This window comes from Schistocerca serialis, chromosome 2, assembly GCF_023864345.2.
Source record: "Schistocerca serialis cubense isolate TAMUIC-IGC-003099 chromosome 2, iqSchSeri2.2, whole genome shotgun sequence".
Classification (NCBI taxonomy): Eukaryota; Metazoa; Arthropoda; class Insecta; order Orthoptera; family Acrididae; genus Schistocerca; species Schistocerca serialis.
In genome coordinates this window covers 972815284-972834063 of record NC_064639.1, presented here as the reverse complement: position 1 = coordinate 972834063, position 18780 = coordinate 972815284, and the positions used below count along the sequence as shown (strand labels likewise).

Here is an 18780-nt window from a genome sequence, read left to right as displayed (position 1 = left end):
ATTGGTCGTCTGCTGCCATGGCCCATTAATGCCAAATTTCGCCGCACTGTCCTAATGGATACGTTCGTCGTTCATCCTACATTGGTTTCTGCAGTTATTTCACGTAGTGTTGCTTGTCTGTTAGCACTGACAACTCTACGCTAATTCCGCTGCTCTCGGTCGTTAAGTGAAGGCCGTCTGCCACTGCGTTGTCCGTGGTGAGAGGTGATGCCTGAAATCTGGTATTCTGGATACACTCTCGCTACTGTGGATCTAGGAATATTGAATTCCCTAACGATTTCCGAAATGAAATGTCCCGTGCGTCTAGCTCCAACTACCATTCCGCGTTTAAAGTGCATTATTTTCCGTCTTGCGGCAAACCTTTTCACGTGAATCAGCTGAGTACAAATGACATCTCCGGCAATGCGCTGTACTTTTATACCGTGTGCATATCGCTATACCATGGCCTTTGTCACCTCAGTGTAATATTCGTCTAATTGTATGCTGAATAGAGTGATTTTTCCATCATTTACAGCTGTGTAACGTATTGCTGTGGATTAAGTTTTCCAGATGCAATTAATGCGTAACTAATTAAACTGATATGTCGTTGGAGGTTCAAAGCAGAGTGTAATTGTGCCCTGAGGGATACGTGAAGAAGAAAAAAACGTTGTCAAATTTTAGCGACTCCGTAACTTAATAATCATTTGACTATAGCCCTTAAACGTCTGTTCAGCCATTTATTCGTCTGGAGGTTAATTGTGCAGAAAATTACGTAACCAGTTATGTAGGTACAAATTATACCCGTGCACACAAATCTGTTTTCATTCCACAGTCTGTGAGAGAATTACCTGCCACGCATAGTATTTCATAGCCCGAAGAAGTACTATTCACGTCCACACATTAGTAACTAAATTTCATAGTTAATCCAATCTCTTTTCAACGCCGTCCACAGTCTGTAACCGAGTTCGCACCCTCGCTGGGAACAGCTAGACACTCTTGAGCCAGGGCTTTTCACTTTTGATCAGGAACAATCATTCTTTCTTGGAGATATTATATAGTTATTGTTAACTGCACTCCGTTATCGTCTGTCGTCACTGTTATGTGAGTTTCTGTATTTTCTTTTTCTTTATTGCCAGTAGGCAGCTTTTAGTACAGTTTTTTCCTTGTTTATAAATAGTGCGTTTTTTTTAATAGTAAACTTTGCGTCTTGGATCAAAATGCCGAAACGCTGAATGGAGTGGCAATGGGAGAAATCATATGATTGCATAAAAAGTGACCCTCAAGATAAATTCCGTTGCGATATACAGTAGGCTATATTCATAGTATTTGCAAGGATGATTCACGTTCTGTAACTGCATCAGTTTAAAAAATTCGAAGAAAGAACATATTTTTCCCAAAAAACACATTCGTGAAGTGATAGTATATGGTTAAAAACAACTGATTGTCACCAATCAATTAAAAAAATTATCGATGATGGGTGTAAACCAGCGGAAAGTGACACAGAACTTCAATAAATTTAAATAAAAAATAATTGTTCATTTATTTAAACATGAATTTACAATGTAGTATCAGTTATTAGACTTTCAAAACCAACAAAAATTTGATCTTCGATACCAGAAGTATGAAAAATTCTTATTTAACTAACTAAATAATTAATTTACAAAATAATTCAGTTTTTAGAAATACAAGTTTTCCATATCTTCGAAATAAGATACGTTATTTGTGTCTAAAAAAAATTGGAAACCTAGTCATGCATCATGTATAGCAGAAAAGACAACAAATATGACAGTGAAACCACTCAAACCTGGAGAGCGACTGAAAAACATTCATATAGCTGACCTGATCGCAGAGACTAGTTTCTTTCTACTGAAAGACGGAATTAAAAAAATAGTCGACTGGCCTTTGTCAATGAATGCAGGTCTTTCTCACCCAATTTCAGAATGACATAACGCAATAAACAGCACGCAAAGGAAATTTTAAGGCGGGTTGTTCGCAAAAGGCCATTTCTTACAGTATCACAAAGCTGCATGTCTTCAATGCGCCAAACATCATAAAACTCGACAGTAGCTGAATGTGGAAGGGTGTAGTGTGGGCCGACAGGTAGTGATTTTGACTCTTTTCAAATTATGCAACACGTCGAGTGCACCCAGAATTGAATAAGGTGTTTAACCTGCAGTGTGTCAAGGATATAGTTCAGGTTATATGTTCTGTGTTGATATGGGGGAGTTTTTTTCGCACCATGACTTGACCTCCTACATTCAAGTTTCATATAATGAAGCAATACGGTTATTTCAACATTTGTAAGTGGGCTGCTTCTGTGTTGGCAGCGCTGTGTAGCGCTTTGCATTAGATCTCTGACTGCGCTTTCTTTGTAAGAGACTCCGTGGCTGGTCGGACTCGTTGCTGGAAGTTAATCGTCAGTACTGTTGGGCAGTTGGAAGTTAGTCATCGGCAGTGATGGAAATACTGTTTTGCAGTTGGAGGTGAACAGCCAGCAGTGATGGATGTTAGATGTGAGAAGTTAGCACTGGTGGAGAGTAGAGGTCTGAAGTGTTAGCTTAGGCTAACGATCTGTACATGTTAGACTTAGAGATTGAATATTATTCATGATTATATACCTTTGTACCAGATGTCAGTGACGATTTATATTAGTGTCTGAACTGGATGTCACATTATTAAGGTAAAAAAAATACATTATTTAGCTTGCAACAAAATCTTTACTTTGCTAACCACATGCCCATTAGTACTTAGTGGCTTTATTAGTTAGAATCTTTTATTTAACTGGCAGTATTGACGCTCGCTGTATTGCAGTAGTTCGCGTATTGAAGATTTTTGTGAGGTAAGTGTTAATGAAATGAATAGGTTATTGTTATAATTCCTTTTTAGTCTGGGCCATTCCTTTGAATTAATTATTTTTAAGTCAGGTTATCTTTTTTTTGAACAGTCCGATTGCGTTGCGCTAGGATATTGTGGGTCTGAGTCATTGTGCAATTTCAATACAGACACACGCATTTAAATAAAGAAGTTTCACATTCTTGGCATCAAATGTTTCCCTCATCTTCAGGATGAGTATGTTGTGGGTTCTCCGTCTTCCAAGATGACAACGACGACGTTAATACGGTTGCACGCATACGTTCGTTGTTTGATGAACATTCAGGCAACCTGTAAAATATTATATAACGGCCTTGGAGAAGATCCGCAATCTTTTGTTATAAAACTAGATTTTTTCTTGTGTATCTAGATCTCATTATTTTTCTTAATAAACAGTTTCGATCCAACATGAACCATCCTTAGATCTGTAGACGAAAATAAAATAACTAATCAACATATACTACCGCGCGGGGTAGCCGAGCGGTCCAGGGCGCCTTGCACGGACCGCGCGGCTCCCACCCGTCGGAGGTTCGAGTCCTCCCTCGGGCATGGGTGTGTGTGTGTTGTCCTTAGCGTAAGCTAGTTTAAGTTCGATTAAGTAGTGTGTAAGCTTAGGGACCGATGACCATACCACAAATTTCCAACATATACTCTACGAAATAGAACGTTGTTGTTATACCATACCATCAAACATGAAATGCGCTAGAAACATAACTGATTGTGTCACGTAAAAGTACATCTTCCAGGTTATTAGCAAAATTTGTATGCTACATCACAGGATAAAGTAGTAATTTCGTAGAATCCACGTTGTTTATATAGCCTGCAAGGTAACTGCCAACAGGTGGCGTTGGTATATTTGCCACGTATGAATGAAAAATATACGAGGTGCATTCAAGTTCTAAGGCCTCCGATTTATTTCTAATTAACTACTCACCCGAAATCGATGAAACTGGCGGTACTTCTCGACGTAATCGCCCTGCAGACCTACACATTTTTCACAACGCTGACGCCATGATTCCAACGCAGCGGCGAAGGCTTCTTTAGGAGTCTGTTTTGACCACTGGAAAATCGCTGAGGCAATAGCAGCACGGCTGGTGAATGTGCGGCCACGGAGAGTGTCTTTCATTGTTGGAAAAAGCCAAAAGTCACTAGGAGACAGGTCAGGTGAGAAGGGAGCATGAGGATTCACTTCAAAGTTGTTATCACGAAGAAACTGTTGCGTAACGTTAGCTCGATGTGCGGGTGCGTTGTCTTGGTGAAACAGCACACGCGCAGCCCTTCCCGGACGTTTTTGTTGCAGTGCAGGAACGAATTTGTTCTTCAAAACATTTTCGTAGGATGCACCTGTTACCGTAGTGCCCTTTGGAACGCAATGGGTAAGGATTACGCCCTCGCTGTCCCAGAACATGGACACCATCATTTTTTCAGCACTGGCAGTTACCCGAAATTTTTTTGGTGGCGATGAATCTGTGTGCTTCCATTGAGCTGACTGGCGCTTTGTTTCTGGATTGAAAAATGGCATCCACTTCTCATCCATTGTCACAACCGACGAAAAGAAAGTCCCATTCATGCTGTCGTTGCGCGTCAACATTGCTTGGCAACATGCCACACGGGCAGCCGTGTGGTCGTCCGTCAGCATTCGTGGCACCCACCTGGATGACACTTTTCGCATTTTCAGGTCGTCATGCAGGATTGTGTGCACAGAAATGCCAACTCTGGAGACGATCTGTTCAACAGTCATTCGACGATCCCCCAAAACAATTCTCTCCACTTTCTCGATCATGTCGTCAGACCGGCTTGTGCGAGCCCGAGGTTGTTTCTGTTTGTTGTCACACGATGTTCTGCCTTCATTAAACTGTTGCACCCACGAACGCACTTTCGACACATCCATGACTCCATCACCACATGTCTCCTTCAACTGTCGATGAATTTCAATTGGTTTCACACCACGCATGCTGCCATCGGTGCTGCCATCTCTGTGACGTATTGACGCTGAACGCGGCTTCGTTTTAAAACAATGCGCATGTTTCTATCTCTTTCCAGTCCGGAGAAAAAAAATCGGAGGCCTTAGAACTTGAATGCACCTCGTACTGGGTATCCCAGAAATGTTGCGACAAACTTCGAGGGGTTGTAGAGAGTGTCTTGAAAGATAAATAGATTATAGTAACCCGTTTCTGGAAATGTCACCCGACATGTCGAAGCTACAGCCGTTGGCGCCTGTCAGTAGGCCACCCCCTTAGCAGCAAAAGTGACTTTGTGCGCTGACGTCCCATCCGCAGAACGTCTCGCAGTGTTGTTTGTTTTCCAATGATCGTGACTGATTGCCACCATCGTCAATGGAAAAGATGGAGCTATCTGCTGCGTAGAAACGCCTTGTCTCCCACGAACGCGAGGCTTTCCGCTTACGCGTACAACGTCACGTTTGCTGCTGTCGGAGTTGCCTAGTGGCTGGCGCCAGTGCCTGTAACTTGGACGCTCTGTAGCATCGTTGGTGGTTTGCCAGGAGAAAAACAGATTTCAAGAACTTCACAAAATATGTGTAATTTGAATGGCTGACAGCCATTGCATCCGGGCACTTACCACAGGCCTGTCTCCATTGCGATATGCTCCCTCTTTTCTACTGAATCATTAAGGCGACCTCATAAACATTGTGTGGCTGTCGGAGTTACAGCCAGCTATAATGTGTGATGCAGTCGCCTTCTGATCCCCACTCATCCTGCGGCTATAATATACTCCTTGCCCCTCCAGAATATATTTCTGGCCGGCCGCTGTGGCCGACCGGTTCTAGGCGCTTCAGTCCGGAACCACGCAGCTGCTACGGTCGCAGGTTCGAATCCTGCCTCGGTCATGGATGTGTGTGATGTCCTTAGATTAGTTAGGTTTAAGTAGTTCTAAGTTCTAGGGGACTGATGACCTCGGATGTTAAGTCCCATAGTGCTCAGAGCTATTTGAACTATATATTTCTGGTATTTCTGATCGTAGTGACTTCGATCCTGTGTGGCTGTCGAAAATCCTTTAGTTTCTATATGCACAGCTACAAGCGTCGAGCATTTATTCTATGCTATCAAATCGATATGATCATTACTGAGGTCGTTCACATTATATGTTTTGTTATTTTCAATCATTCCTCGTGAAAAGAACTTGTGAACTTAGCCACTCACAGCTTCCCTTCCTTTCTTCTTTTCTTCCCAAAACTTCATAAGTTCACTGTGTTTTTCTATCTTTCCTCTGTCCCTTTTTCTCTGTTGTTTCTGTTCTTGAGATTTGTGTAGTTGTCTTGTTGCTGATGTTATTTCTTAATTGTTTCCTGCTCTTAATTTATTCTCCTGAGATTTTCAATAGTTCCAGGTCTTCTTATGTTTCTTCTGTCCAGTCGGTCTTCAACTTTCTTACCTTAACGATTTAAAAAAAAATTCTTGGTGATTCTGTTTTCAGACATCCATGATACTTGACTGTAGAAGTGTAGAAGTCTTTTCCCAAATTTATCTGTGGTGTTGTCCGTGTGTTCGTACAGATTCTTTGCGGGTTCTCTGACTCAAGTTCCAGCCCGGATAACAATGCCGGGGATTTTTCTAAGTATTTTCCGTTCTTGTTTCTGGTTGCTATAACTTTTCGTCATCTCTCTAATTACTGTGGTTATGCATATACAAGGCTTCTGATTAAACAGTCGTGTTGTAATGCCGTTGTTTTCCATTACTAGATAGTGCTCTTTTGTTGTAGCGATTCTACGTCAGTTAGTACGCCTTTTGCAGTTTGAATATTCTTTCTGTACTGGCCATTGTGTTCAGTCCTGTGGATTGGATGGTTTATCCTAAGTAGTTGAAGTGAGTAACCGGTGAGGTTTTCCCATACTGCACATTATTACTGTTACTATTATTATTATATTGAAGAAGAAGAAGAAGTAATAATGAATGGTGGTCTTTCTTTTGCAGCACTCCCGCGATGGCTGGGGGACTGTTCGCCATGGACCGCGACTACTTCTTCGAACTCGGCGGGTACGACGACCAGATGGACATCTGGGGTGGCGAGAACCTCGAGATGTCCTTCAGGGTAAGTGCATGTCTGCTTGTGTGTGTGTGTGTGTGTGTGTGTGTGTGTGTGTGTGTGTGTGTGTGTGGTGTCCCTTGTCGTTGCTGTATAAATTATATCGCAAATTATGATGGAAGTTGACACTGAGCAGAAAGCAGCTGCAGACAGCGTAGACGCTAACAGATGGAAGTGTTCTTGTACAGCCTTTATCTAATTCTAATAATTTAGTCTCAGCACAAGGGAAATGAACCTGAAAGCAATACCATAAAAAGAGAAGATGAAGTAGATAAAGTTGAACAGGCAGATATGACATTGTGAGAGAATTTGACACAGCATTGAAAGGCCTAAGTCGAAACAAGGCTCGCGGAGTCCTCATAATTCTTGAGATCATTGTGAGATCCAGTCACGACAAAACTGTTCAAAAAGGTGAGCAAGATATATGAGACAGGTGAGATACACTCAGATTTCTAGAAGAATGTGATAATTCCAATTCCAAAGAAGACACATACTGACAGGTGTGAATACCACAGATCTATTAGTCTAATAAGTTACGGTTGCAAAATACTGATAATAATTATGTGCATAAAAACGGAAGCCAAACTCGGGAAAGACCAGTTTGGGTTCCGGAGAAATGTAGGAAGACGCAAGGTAATAGTCATCATGCAGCTTAGCTTAGAAGGTACGTTAATGAAAGGCAAACTTACGTCTGCAGCATTTATACAATTAGATAAAGCTATTGACACTGTTTACTGGAATACACGCATTGAAGTTCTGCCTGTAGCATGGATAAAATAGAGGGAGCAAAAGGCTATTTACAACCTGTACAGAAACCAAACTGCAGTTACAAGAGCCGAACGACATTGTAAACTACTAAAACAACTAAATTACCGACATTTCGACGGAGTTGCTGCGGTTCTCTTCAGGACGGTTTCTAGTTGCCTACTACGTACAGGTGTGATCAAAAAGTAACGGGAATTTTTTAATTTCTCAGGCTTTATACATCCGATTATATCTTTGTTGGTACACATGTTTCTGATGTATGTCTGCATTTTCAGCTGTTTTAAATCTGCTGACAGTCGGAAAGGTTATACTTGTTTTTGACTGCTAGGCGAATTTTTGGTTTCGAAAAAAATGGATCAAAGAATTTGTATTAAATTTTGCTTTAAAAATTGGAATAAAGTGTAGCTCTGCACTAGAAATGTTGACTATGGCCTTTGGCGAATCTGCAAAGGGTAAGACAAGAGTTTACAAGGGGCACAAATGTTTCAAAGAGGGTCGAGAAGACGTAGAAGACGACAACCGGCCTGAATGTCCTAGCATCCTAGCACACCAATTGCTGATAACAGTGTGGAAGTAGAAAAGGAAATGGTTCTGGAAAATCGCCGAATCCCCATCAAGGAGGTTTCAGATGGTGTCGGAACATCCTTTGGCTCATGCCAACCAATTTTTTCGGATGTTTTGGGCATGAAAAGTGTAGCAGAAAAGTTCGTTCCAAAATTGTTAAATTTCGACCAAAAGCGACGTCGCGTAGACATCTCTTAGGAACGGCTGAACGAAGTCGACGATACTGGTCTAAAGACGATTATAACAGGCGACGAAACAAGGGTATTCCGGTATGATGTGGAAACCAAGGCCCAATGGTCCCATAGGAAACTGGCTGAAAATACAACACCGAAAAAATGTTCGACAGGTTCGATCACATGTGAAGGTTCTTATCACTGTTTTCTTAGATTACAAAGGAATAGTGCATCATGATTACCTCCTTACGGTCGCACGCTCAATATGGAATGCTACCTGGAAGTTACGCGCTGTTTGCTTGAAGCAATCCGAAGAAAACGACTAGAACTGTGGCAAAACCACTTGTGGAAATTGCATCACGATAATGCTCCCGCTCATACCTCCATACTTGTTCGTGCTTCTTTTCTTTTTTTTTTAAAAAAAAAGAAAAAACAAACAAACAAAACGGTACGTATTCACTGGACTTAGGCCCCTGCACCTCCGTTCTGTTTCCGAGGCAGAAGAGAACCGAACTATGAAAGGACGTCGTTTTGTCATCATTGACAAGATAAAAAAAGAAGTAAATGTGTCTTATATCTGACGGGAGCTACTTCGAAGGGGACAAAGTTGATGTTGAACAATAAATAAAGATTCTTCAAGGAAAAACAAAATTCCCGTTACTTTTGATCACGCTCGTATGTTTCTCAACTACCCAATACTGCACGCATAGCTTTTGCTGTGTGTTGTGTTCGGTGGTGTGTAGTAATATGCGTACCGTATTTACGGATGGGACGTTTTACGTTTGGCCAAAATACTTTCACCAGCTTTACGCATCATATAAATATACTACCTTGGGATATGTCCGACTTGCTTTTTGTTTAATGTTATCAAAAACTGTATCATATGAATGTATATGGAATGGTATTCGTAGTTTCACTAAAAATTTTAACCCTGAAACATTAATCTTAGATTTTGAAGGTGCAGTTCATGTGGCGGCAAAGAACATGTTTCCAAGCGTTAACATTAAAAGCTGCAGTTTCCACTTAGATCGGAAGATAGTCGACCTTGGACTTGCTTCTGATTGTGCCAGTTCTCAATGAGAAGTCGGAAAATTTCTGAAATATATGCTTGGTTTACGATATCTAACTCAAGCACAGTAGGGGATGCGTTAGTTGCCATCCGCCGAGATAGGGACAAATTTTGGGGAAATTTTTAAAGATACTGAAGGAGGTGGAATGAGTCAGCTGATACCTACTATTCAGTCAGTTTTTTTAAGCAGTAGGATGTTCGCTTTTTTGTACTCTGATAGCAGCATTTTTCCGCTGGTTGCATGTTATCCCATCTATAGATTGAACAGGAGGGGCGAAAGACACATTTCGTTCTTGATCTTCCACTTCTATTGTTCCCTCTTGGCTTTTGTACATTTTTTTGAGTCATCAGTCTTGTGACTGGTCTGATGCAGCCCGCCACGAAATCCTCTCCTGTGCCAACTTCTTCATCTCAGAGTATCACGTGCAACTTTGCACGTCCTCAGTTATTTGCTGGATGTATTCCAATCTCTGTCTTCCTCTACAGTTCTTACCCTCTACAGTTCCCTTTAGTACCATGGAAGTCATTCCCTGATGTCTTAAAAAATATCGTATCATCATGTCCCATCTCCTTGTCAATGTTTTCCACACATTCCTCTCCTCTCCGATTCTGCGCAGAACCTCCTCGGTCCTTACCTTATCAGCGCACCTAATTTTCTTCATTCATCTGTAGCGCCACATCTCAAATGCTTCGATTTTCTTCTGTTCCGGTTTTCCTACAATCCATGTTTCAGTACCATACAATGTTGTGCTCGAAATGTAAATTCTCAGAAATTTCTTCCGCAAATAAAGGCCTGTGTTTGATACTAGTAGACTTCTCTTGGCCATGTATGCCCTTTTTGCCAATGCTAGTCTGCTTTTAATGTCCTCCTTGCCCCATACATCTTGGGTTATTTTGCTGCCTAGGTGACAGTATCCCTTAACTTCACCTACATCATGACAAACAATCCTGATGTTAAGTTTCTCGCTGGTCTCTTTTCTGCTAGCTGTCATTACTTCCATATTCTGTACTCATTAGACTGTTCATTCCATTCAGCAGATAAGCAATTCTTCACTTTCACTCAGCATAGCAAAGTCATCAGTGAATCGTATCATTGATATCCTTTCACCTGATTCCACTCCTGAACCTTACTTTTATTTCCATCATTGGTTCTTCGATGTACAGACTAACCAGTAGGGGCGATAGACTACACTCCTGTCTTACAACTTTTTTAGTCCGATCACTTCGTTCTTGGTCGTCCACTCATATTATTCCCTCTTGGCTCTTCTGCATATTGTATTTTGGTCGTCTCTCCCTATAGCTTACCCATATTTTCTCAGAATTTCGAAGATCTTGCACCATTTTTCATTGTTGAACGCTTTTCCAGCTAGACGGATCCTATGAACGTGTCTTGATTTTGCTTGGTCTTGCTTCCATTATTAACCGCAACGTCAGAATCCCCTCTCTCGTGCCTTTACCTTTCCTAAAGCCAAACTAATCATCATCTAGCACATTCTCAATTTTATTTTCCATTCTTCTATATACTATTCCTGTAAGCAAGTTGGATGCATGAGCTGTTATGCTGATTGTGCGGTAATTCTCGCAGTTGTCAGCTTCGGAATTGTATCGATGATATTTTTCCGAAAGTCAAATGGTATGTCGCCAGACTCATACATTCTACGCACCAATGTGAATAATCATTTTGTGCCCACCTCCCCCCATGATTTTAGAAATTCTGAGGGAATGTTATCAATCCCTTCCACCTTATTTAATCTCAACTCCTCCAAAGCTCTGTTAAATTCTGATTCTAATATTGGGTCCCCTATCTCTTCAAAATCAACTCCCATTTCTTCTTCTACCACATTAGACAAATCTTCCCCCTCATAGAGGTTTTCAATGTACTCTTTCCACATATCTGCTCACTCCTCTGCGTTTAACAGTGGAATTCCCGTTGCACTCTTAATATTACCACTATTGCTTTTAATTTCACCGAAGACTGTTTTGATTTTCCTGTACACAGAGTCAGTCCTTCAGACAATCATTTCTTTTCGATTTCTTCACATCTTTCATACAGCCATTTCGTCTTAGCTTCCCTGCACATCCTGTTAATTTCATTCCTCAGTGACTTGTATTTCTGTATTCTTGAATTTCCCTGAACATTTTTGTACTTCCTTCTTTCATCGATCAACTGAATTATTTCTTCTGTTACCCATAGTTCTTTCGCAGTTACCTTCTTTGTGCCTATGCTTTTCTCTCCAACTCCTGTGATCGCCCTTTTTAGAGATGTCCATTCCTCTTCGACTGAACTGCCTACTGAGCTAATCCTTATTGCAGTATCTACCGCCTCAAGGAACTTCAAGCAAATCTCTTCATTCCTTAGTACCTCAGTATCTTGCTTCTTTGCACATTGATTCTTCCTGACTGATCTCCTAAACTTCAGCCTACACTTCATCACTACTAAATTGTGATACGAATCTATATCTCCCCCTGGGTATGTCTTACAATCCAGTATCTGATTTCAGAATCTGACCATGATGTAATCTAACTGAAATCTTGCTGTATCATCCAGCCTTTTGCAAGTATACCTCCTCCTCATTTGATTCGTGAATAGAGTATTCGCTATTACTAGCTGAAATTTATTACAGAACTCAATTAGTGTTTCTCCTCTTCCATTCCTTCTCCCAAGCCCATATTCTCCTGTAACCTGTTCCTCTACTCCTTCCCCTACAACTGCATTCCAGTCCCCGAGGACTATTAGATTTTCATCTCCCGTTATGCACTGTATCACCCTTTCAATATCCTTATATACTTCCTATATTTCATCTTCAGCTTGCGATGTCGGCACGTATAACTGATCTGTCATTGTTGGTGTTGGTTTGCTGTCGATTCCGATAAGAACAACCCTACCACTGAATTGTTCGCATTAACACACTCTCTGCCCTACCTTTCTATTCATAACGAATCCTACACCCGTTATACCATTTTATGGTGCTGTTGATATTACCCTATACTCATCTGACCAGAAATCCTTGTAATTCCGTTTCACTTCACTGACCCCCTACTATATCTAGATTGAGCTTTTGCATTTCCCTTTTCAGATTTTCTATCTTCCAAATCACTTTCAAGCTTCTGACATACCACGCCCCGATTCGTAGAACATTATCCTTTCATTGACTAGTCAGTCTTTGTCTCATGGTCACCTCCCCCTTGGCAGTCCCCTTCCGGAGATCCGAATGGGGGACTATTCAAATATCTTTCGCCAATGGAGAGATCATCATGACACTTTTTTCAGTTACAGGCCACATGTCCTGTGGATAATCTTTACGTGTTTTTAGTGCAGTGGTTTTCATTGCTTTCTGCATCCTCGTGCTGTTGTCCATTGCTGATTCTCCCTCCTTTACGGGCAGTTTCCCACCTCAGGGACAAGAGAGTGCCCTGAACCTCGGTCCGCTCCTCTGCCCTCTTTGATAATGCTGTTGTCCGACTGAGGGTGACTTCTTATGGGACATGGAACATTCCATTTCGGAAGCCGTAAGGGAATTCAACATTCCTACTTCCACAGTAGCAGGAGTACGCCGAGAATACCAAATTTCAGGCATTACTTCTCATCACAAACAACGCGGTGACTGAAACTTCCTGGCAGATTAAAACTGTGTGCCCGACCGAGACTCGAACTAGGGACCTTTGCCTTTCACGGGCAAGTGCTCTACCACCTGAGCTACCGAAGCACGACTCACGCCTGGTACTCACAGCTTTAGTAACTCACAGTAGAGCACTTGCCCGCGAAAGGCAAAGGTCCCGAGTTCGAGTCTCGGTCGGGCACACAGTTTTAATCTGCCAGGAAGTTTCATATCAGCGCACACTCCGCTGCAGAGTGAAAATCTCATTCTGGAACGCGTTGACTGATCGCCTTCACTTTACGAGCGAGATCAGCGGCATTTGCGTAGAGTTGTTAGTGCTAACAGACAAGCAGCACTGTGTGAAGTAACTACGGGAAACAATGTAGGACGTGCGAGAATGTATCCGGTAGGACAGGATGGCGAAATTTCGCGTTAATGGGCTACGTCAGCAGACGAACAATGCGAGTGTCTTTGCTAACAGTACGACATAGCCTGCAGCGCCTCTCCTGGGCTCGTGGCCATATCGGTTGGATCCTACAAAACTGGGAAACAGTGACCTGGTAAGATGAGCCCCGATTTCAGTTGGTAAGAGCTGATGGTAGGGTTCGAATGTGCTGCAACCCCACGAAGCCACGGTTTAGTCAGCAAGGCCCTGAGCAAGCTGGTTGTCGCTCCATAACACATGAGCTGTGTATACCATGTGTAGCAGTATGAAACCGGAATTTGGTTGCCATAATTACACGTCTGTTGTTTGAAATTGATAAACAATATTTTATTCAACATAATCTCCACTGCTGTTTCTACATTTCTCGCACCTCTCCGGCAAGCTATGAATGCCACGCCCAAAAAAAAAAGTTCTTTTCAAGCGAAACAGTCAGCGAGCCATTTTCGTATATTTTCATACGAATTGAAGCGTTATTCAGCGAGAGCGTGTCCCAGTGATGCAAACAGATGATAATCGGACGGAGCCAAGTCTTCAGAATAAGCTCCATGGTGTAGTATTTCCCAACTGAACGCCTCGATCGTTTCCCTGACCCGTTTAGCTGTGTGTGATGGGGCGTTATTGTGGAGCAATAGGGCTTTGTGTTGCCTTTTTCCATATTGCGGTCATTCTTCACGTAATGCTTGATTTAAATCGATCATTTGCTGTTGGTACGGATCAGTGTTAACGGTTTCACCAGGTTTTAACAGCTCGTAATAGACGACACCTTCTGACCCCAAACACAGACCATTGTCTTCTTTCCAAAGCGATTTGGTCTTGCAGTGGATGTCGATGGTTTGCTTGGATTCACCCATGATTTAAGACGTTTAGGATTCTCAAAAGATATCCATTTTTCATCACTTGTCACTATTCGATGGAGTAACGACTTTCGCCGGCCGGTGTGGCCGTGCGGTTCTAGGCGCTTCAGTCTGGAAGCGCGTGACCGCTACAGTCGCAGGTTCGAACCCTGCCTTGGGCATGGATGTGTGTGATGTCCTTAGGTTAGTTAGGTTTAAGTAGTTCTAAGTTCTAGGGGACTGATGACCACAGATGTTAAGTCCCATAGTGCTCAGAGCCATTTGAACCATTACCGACTTTCTTTTGTATCTGGCGAGCAGCGTTTTTACAAGTGGTTTTCGATTTGCTTGCTGTCTTTCATTCAGTTCATGCGGAACCCATTTTCCCACTTTCTGCACCTTTCCCATAGATTTCAACCGAAGAGAAACGGCTTCCTGCGTCACTTTCAGTTGCTCCGCGAGTACCTGCTGTCTTTGAGTATCATCTTCACCCAATAAGGCGTGCAATTCGTTGTCTTCGAACTTTTTCGGTGGTTTCCCGCGATCGTCGTTTCTCACGTCAAAATCATCACCTTTGATTTTTTTAAACCACTCGAAACACTGTTTCCCAAGAGCATGTTCGCCGAAAGCTTCGGCAAGCATTCGATGCGATTCTGCAGCAGTTTCCTTCAAATGAATACAGGAAACCAATGCACTCTGCAAATCGTAGTTCGTAGGCGCAAAACTCGACATGTTTACGGGTTTGAAACAGATACCGATGTACGAAACTTGGGTTACTGTGTGTTGACGTTCGCCATCAGCTGTTACAGGAAGAAGATGGCGCTGCAGAAGCGGTCTCACGGGCCCCATACTGACGGCTAGCACCGTCTGTACGGAAATTCCGCTTTCATACTTTCACGCCTGGTACATGGAACCAACTGGGCCCTCTGGTCAAAGTGAACCGATCATTCACTGGAAGTGGTTATGTTCGGCTACTTGGAGACCGTTTACAGCCCTTCATGGACTTCATGTTCCCAAACAGTGACGCAATTTTTTTTCCGGAAGTCTGACGGGATGACACCCACAGGTTCTACAAACCAGCATGAACAGTCGGTTGGTTGCCACTTCAGCCATTGATTTTAGAAATTCCGGAAGAATGTTATGTACGAGTTTCTGCCTTAGTTCTTCGAAAGTATCCCAAAGCTCTCTTAAATTCTGATTCTAATAATGATGATGTTGTTGTTGTTGTTGTTGTCGTTGTGGTCTTCAGTCCTGAGACTGGTTTGATGCAGCTCTCCATGCAACTCTATCCTGTGCAAGCTTCTTCATCTCCCAGTACGTACTGCAGCCTACATCCTTCGGAATCTGCTTAGTGTATTCATCTCTTGGTCTCCCTCTACGATTTTTACCCTCCACGCTGCCCTCCAATACTAAATTGGTGATCCCTTGATGCCTCAGAGCATGTCATACCAACCGATCCCTTCTTCTAGTCGAGTTGTGCCACAAACTCCTCTTCTCCCCAATCCTATTCAGTACCTCCTCATTAGTTATGTGATATACCCATCTAATCTTCAGCATTCTTCTGTAGCACCACATTCCGAAAACTTCTATTCTCTTCTTGTCCAAACTATTTATCGTATATGTTTCACTTCCATACATGACTACACTCCATACAAATACTTTCAGAAACGACTTCCTGACACTTAAGTCTATACTCGATGTTAACAAATTTCTCTTCTTCAGAAACGCTTTCCTTGCCATTGGCAGTCTACATTTTATATCCTCTCTACTTCGACCATCATCAGTTATTTTGCTCCCCAAATAGCAAAACTCCTTCACTACTTTAAGTGTCTCATTTCTCAATCTAATTCCCTCAGCATCACCCTACTTAATTCGACGACATTCCATTAACCTCGTTTTGCTTTTGTTGATGTTCATCTTATATCCTCCTTTCAACACGCTGTCCATTCCGTTCAACTGCTCTTCCAAGTCCTTTGCTGTCTCTGACAGAATTACAATGTCATCGGCGAACCTCAAAGTTTTTATTTCTTCTCAATGGACTTTAATACCTACTCCGAATTTTTCTTTTGTTTCCTTTACTGCTTGCTCAATATAGAGATTGAACAACATCGGGGCCGGCCGCGGTGGTCTCGCGGTTAAGGCGCTCAGTCCGGAACCGCGCGACTGCTACGGTCGCAGGTTCGAATCCTGCCTCGGGCATGGATGTGTGTCATGTCCTTAGGTTAGCTAGGTTTAAGTAGTTCTAAGTTCTGGGGGACTGATGACCACAGAAGTTAAATCCCATAGTGCTCAGAGCCATTTTTGAACAACATCGGGGAGTGGCTACAACCCTGTCTCACTCCTTTCCCAACCACTGCTTCCCTTTCATGCCCCGCGACTCTTATAACTGACATCTGGTTTCTGAACAAATTGTAAATAGCCTTTCGCTCCCTGTATTTTACCCCTGCCACCTTCAGAATTTGAAAGAGAGTATTCCAGTCAACATTGTCAAAAGCTTTCTTTAAGTCTACAAATGCTAGAAACGTAGGTTTGCCTTTTCTTAATCTAGCTTCTAAGATAAGTCGTAGGGTCAGTATTGCCTCACGTGTTCCTATATTTCTACGGAATCCAAACTGATCTTCCCCGACGTCGGCTTCTACCAGTTTTTCCATTCGTCCGTAAAGAGTTCGCGTTAGTATTTTGCAGCCGTGACTTATTAAACTAATAGTTCGGTAATTTTCACATCTGTCAACACCTGCTTTCTTTGGGATTGGAATAATTATATTCTTCTTGAAGTCTGAGTGTATTTCGCCTGTATCATACATTTCGCTCACCAGATGGTAGAGTTTTGTCAGGACTGGCTCTCCCAAGGCTGTCAGTAGTCCTAATGGAATGTTGTCTACTCCCGGGGCCTTGTTTCGACTTAGGTCTTTCAGTGCTCTATCAAACTCTTCACGCAGTATCATATCTCCCATTTCATCTTCATCTACATCCTCTTCCATTCCTATAACATTGCCCTCAATTCTAACGATGGATCCTCGATATCTTCCACATCGAATCCCAGTTCTTCTATCACGTCATCACACAAGTCCGCTCCAGTGTTGAGGCCTTCCATGCACTCTTTCCACCTATCTCCTCTACGCTTGACAGCGCAAGTTGCATTGCGCTCTTAATGTTGACATCCTTGCTTTTAATTTCACCGAAGGCTGTTTCGACCGTTTCTGTGTGCTGAATCTGTCCACACGATCGTGCGCATCACATACGCGACACGTGTTGACGATTGAGTGGCGACTGCCCCCGCTACAGAGATTCGCTGCGCCGCGGACTTCCAGTAAGTGGCTCCCGGTTGTCCGGACCAGAGGCCGCGGGGTCTGGAAAATCCGGTCTGCGCAGGTCCGGTGAGTGAACCCCGCCACGGCACGCACGCACGTCCGTCCCGCACTTGCAGCAGCAACAGGAGCTCTCCCTGGCGACCTTCCAGTGGACGGGACGGCAGCTGTCAACGGCCGGGACACGGCACAGCCTCCGGGGTGCCAGCGAGCTGCCCACACCGGACCAGTCCTCTGCACCTGAGATAGCGCTTTACTGGATGGCATCCGCCTATTCATCTACACTCCACACGTCACCTTACGGTGCGTGGCGGAGGCTGCATAGTACTGCAGTATGATTGCCCGCTCCCCTCCCTCGTTCTCTCCCCGTCCCACTTGCTCCAGTCACGAATGGTGCTCGGAACATCTACCGGCAGGACTCTTTATGATAAGAAGGGTAACATGTAGATTCTACATTACTTTTTTTCAGGGGGAGGGGGGGGGGGGCTCATCACTCATCATTTTCCAGACTGCTTCGATGCTGTTCGCCACGAATTCCTCTCCTGTGCCAACGTCTTCACCTCAAGTAGCACTTGCAACCTGTGTCCTTAACTATACTTCAATTCTTTTATCTTGGCGGTTCGCGCATGCCCGCCCAGACGCGGGTGATTGCTGCGTTGCCAGTTGTACGCGCCAAGAGAAGCAGCGCCATAGTATAGTTCGCAAACTTACGTTTAGGGAGGAGCGCGCAGTTTATGAAGTAAAGCCACCACGGCCGCATTAACCCTTTCGCTGCTACAGAGACGTGCTCCCCGCATTCCGCGATGTGCGCGATTTTGTCATCATTGCACTGCTCGCCTGTGCAGACACATGGTGTTTCGACTGCTTTGACACACTTTATCATTCGATTTCACAAAAACTATTTGGCTCAAAAATTTGATTTTTACACATCTTCTTGACTGATACCTTCCCCCCCATAAATGACTTAATTTTGTTCCGAAGTTCAACGCAGTTATTGTGCAGCATTAGATGTAGTAAACCATTGCACAAAATTTTGAAGAGTTTGCAGAGGTGAAAGTCCATAGCGTATACTTTCCGTATAGTCGATTTTAGTTTTCACTAGAAATTTCACAAAATTACATTCAAACGAA

At 43.1% G+C, this 18780-nt stretch overlaps 1 protein-coding gene across 1 annotated transcript in view; it reads left to right on the top strand.

The window, feature by feature from the left end:
• Nucleotides 1-18780, top strand: part of LOC126458375 (polypeptide N-acetylgalactosaminyltransferase 1-like) — a 361706-nt gene that overhangs the window by 263638 nt on the left and 79288 nt on the right. Inside the window, exon 8 of the mRNA XM_050095350.1 lies at nt 6783-6900. Coding sequence (XP_049951307.1) covers nt 6783-6900 — 118 coding nt within the window. The remainder of the gene's footprint in view (nt 1-6782; nt 6901-18780) is intronic.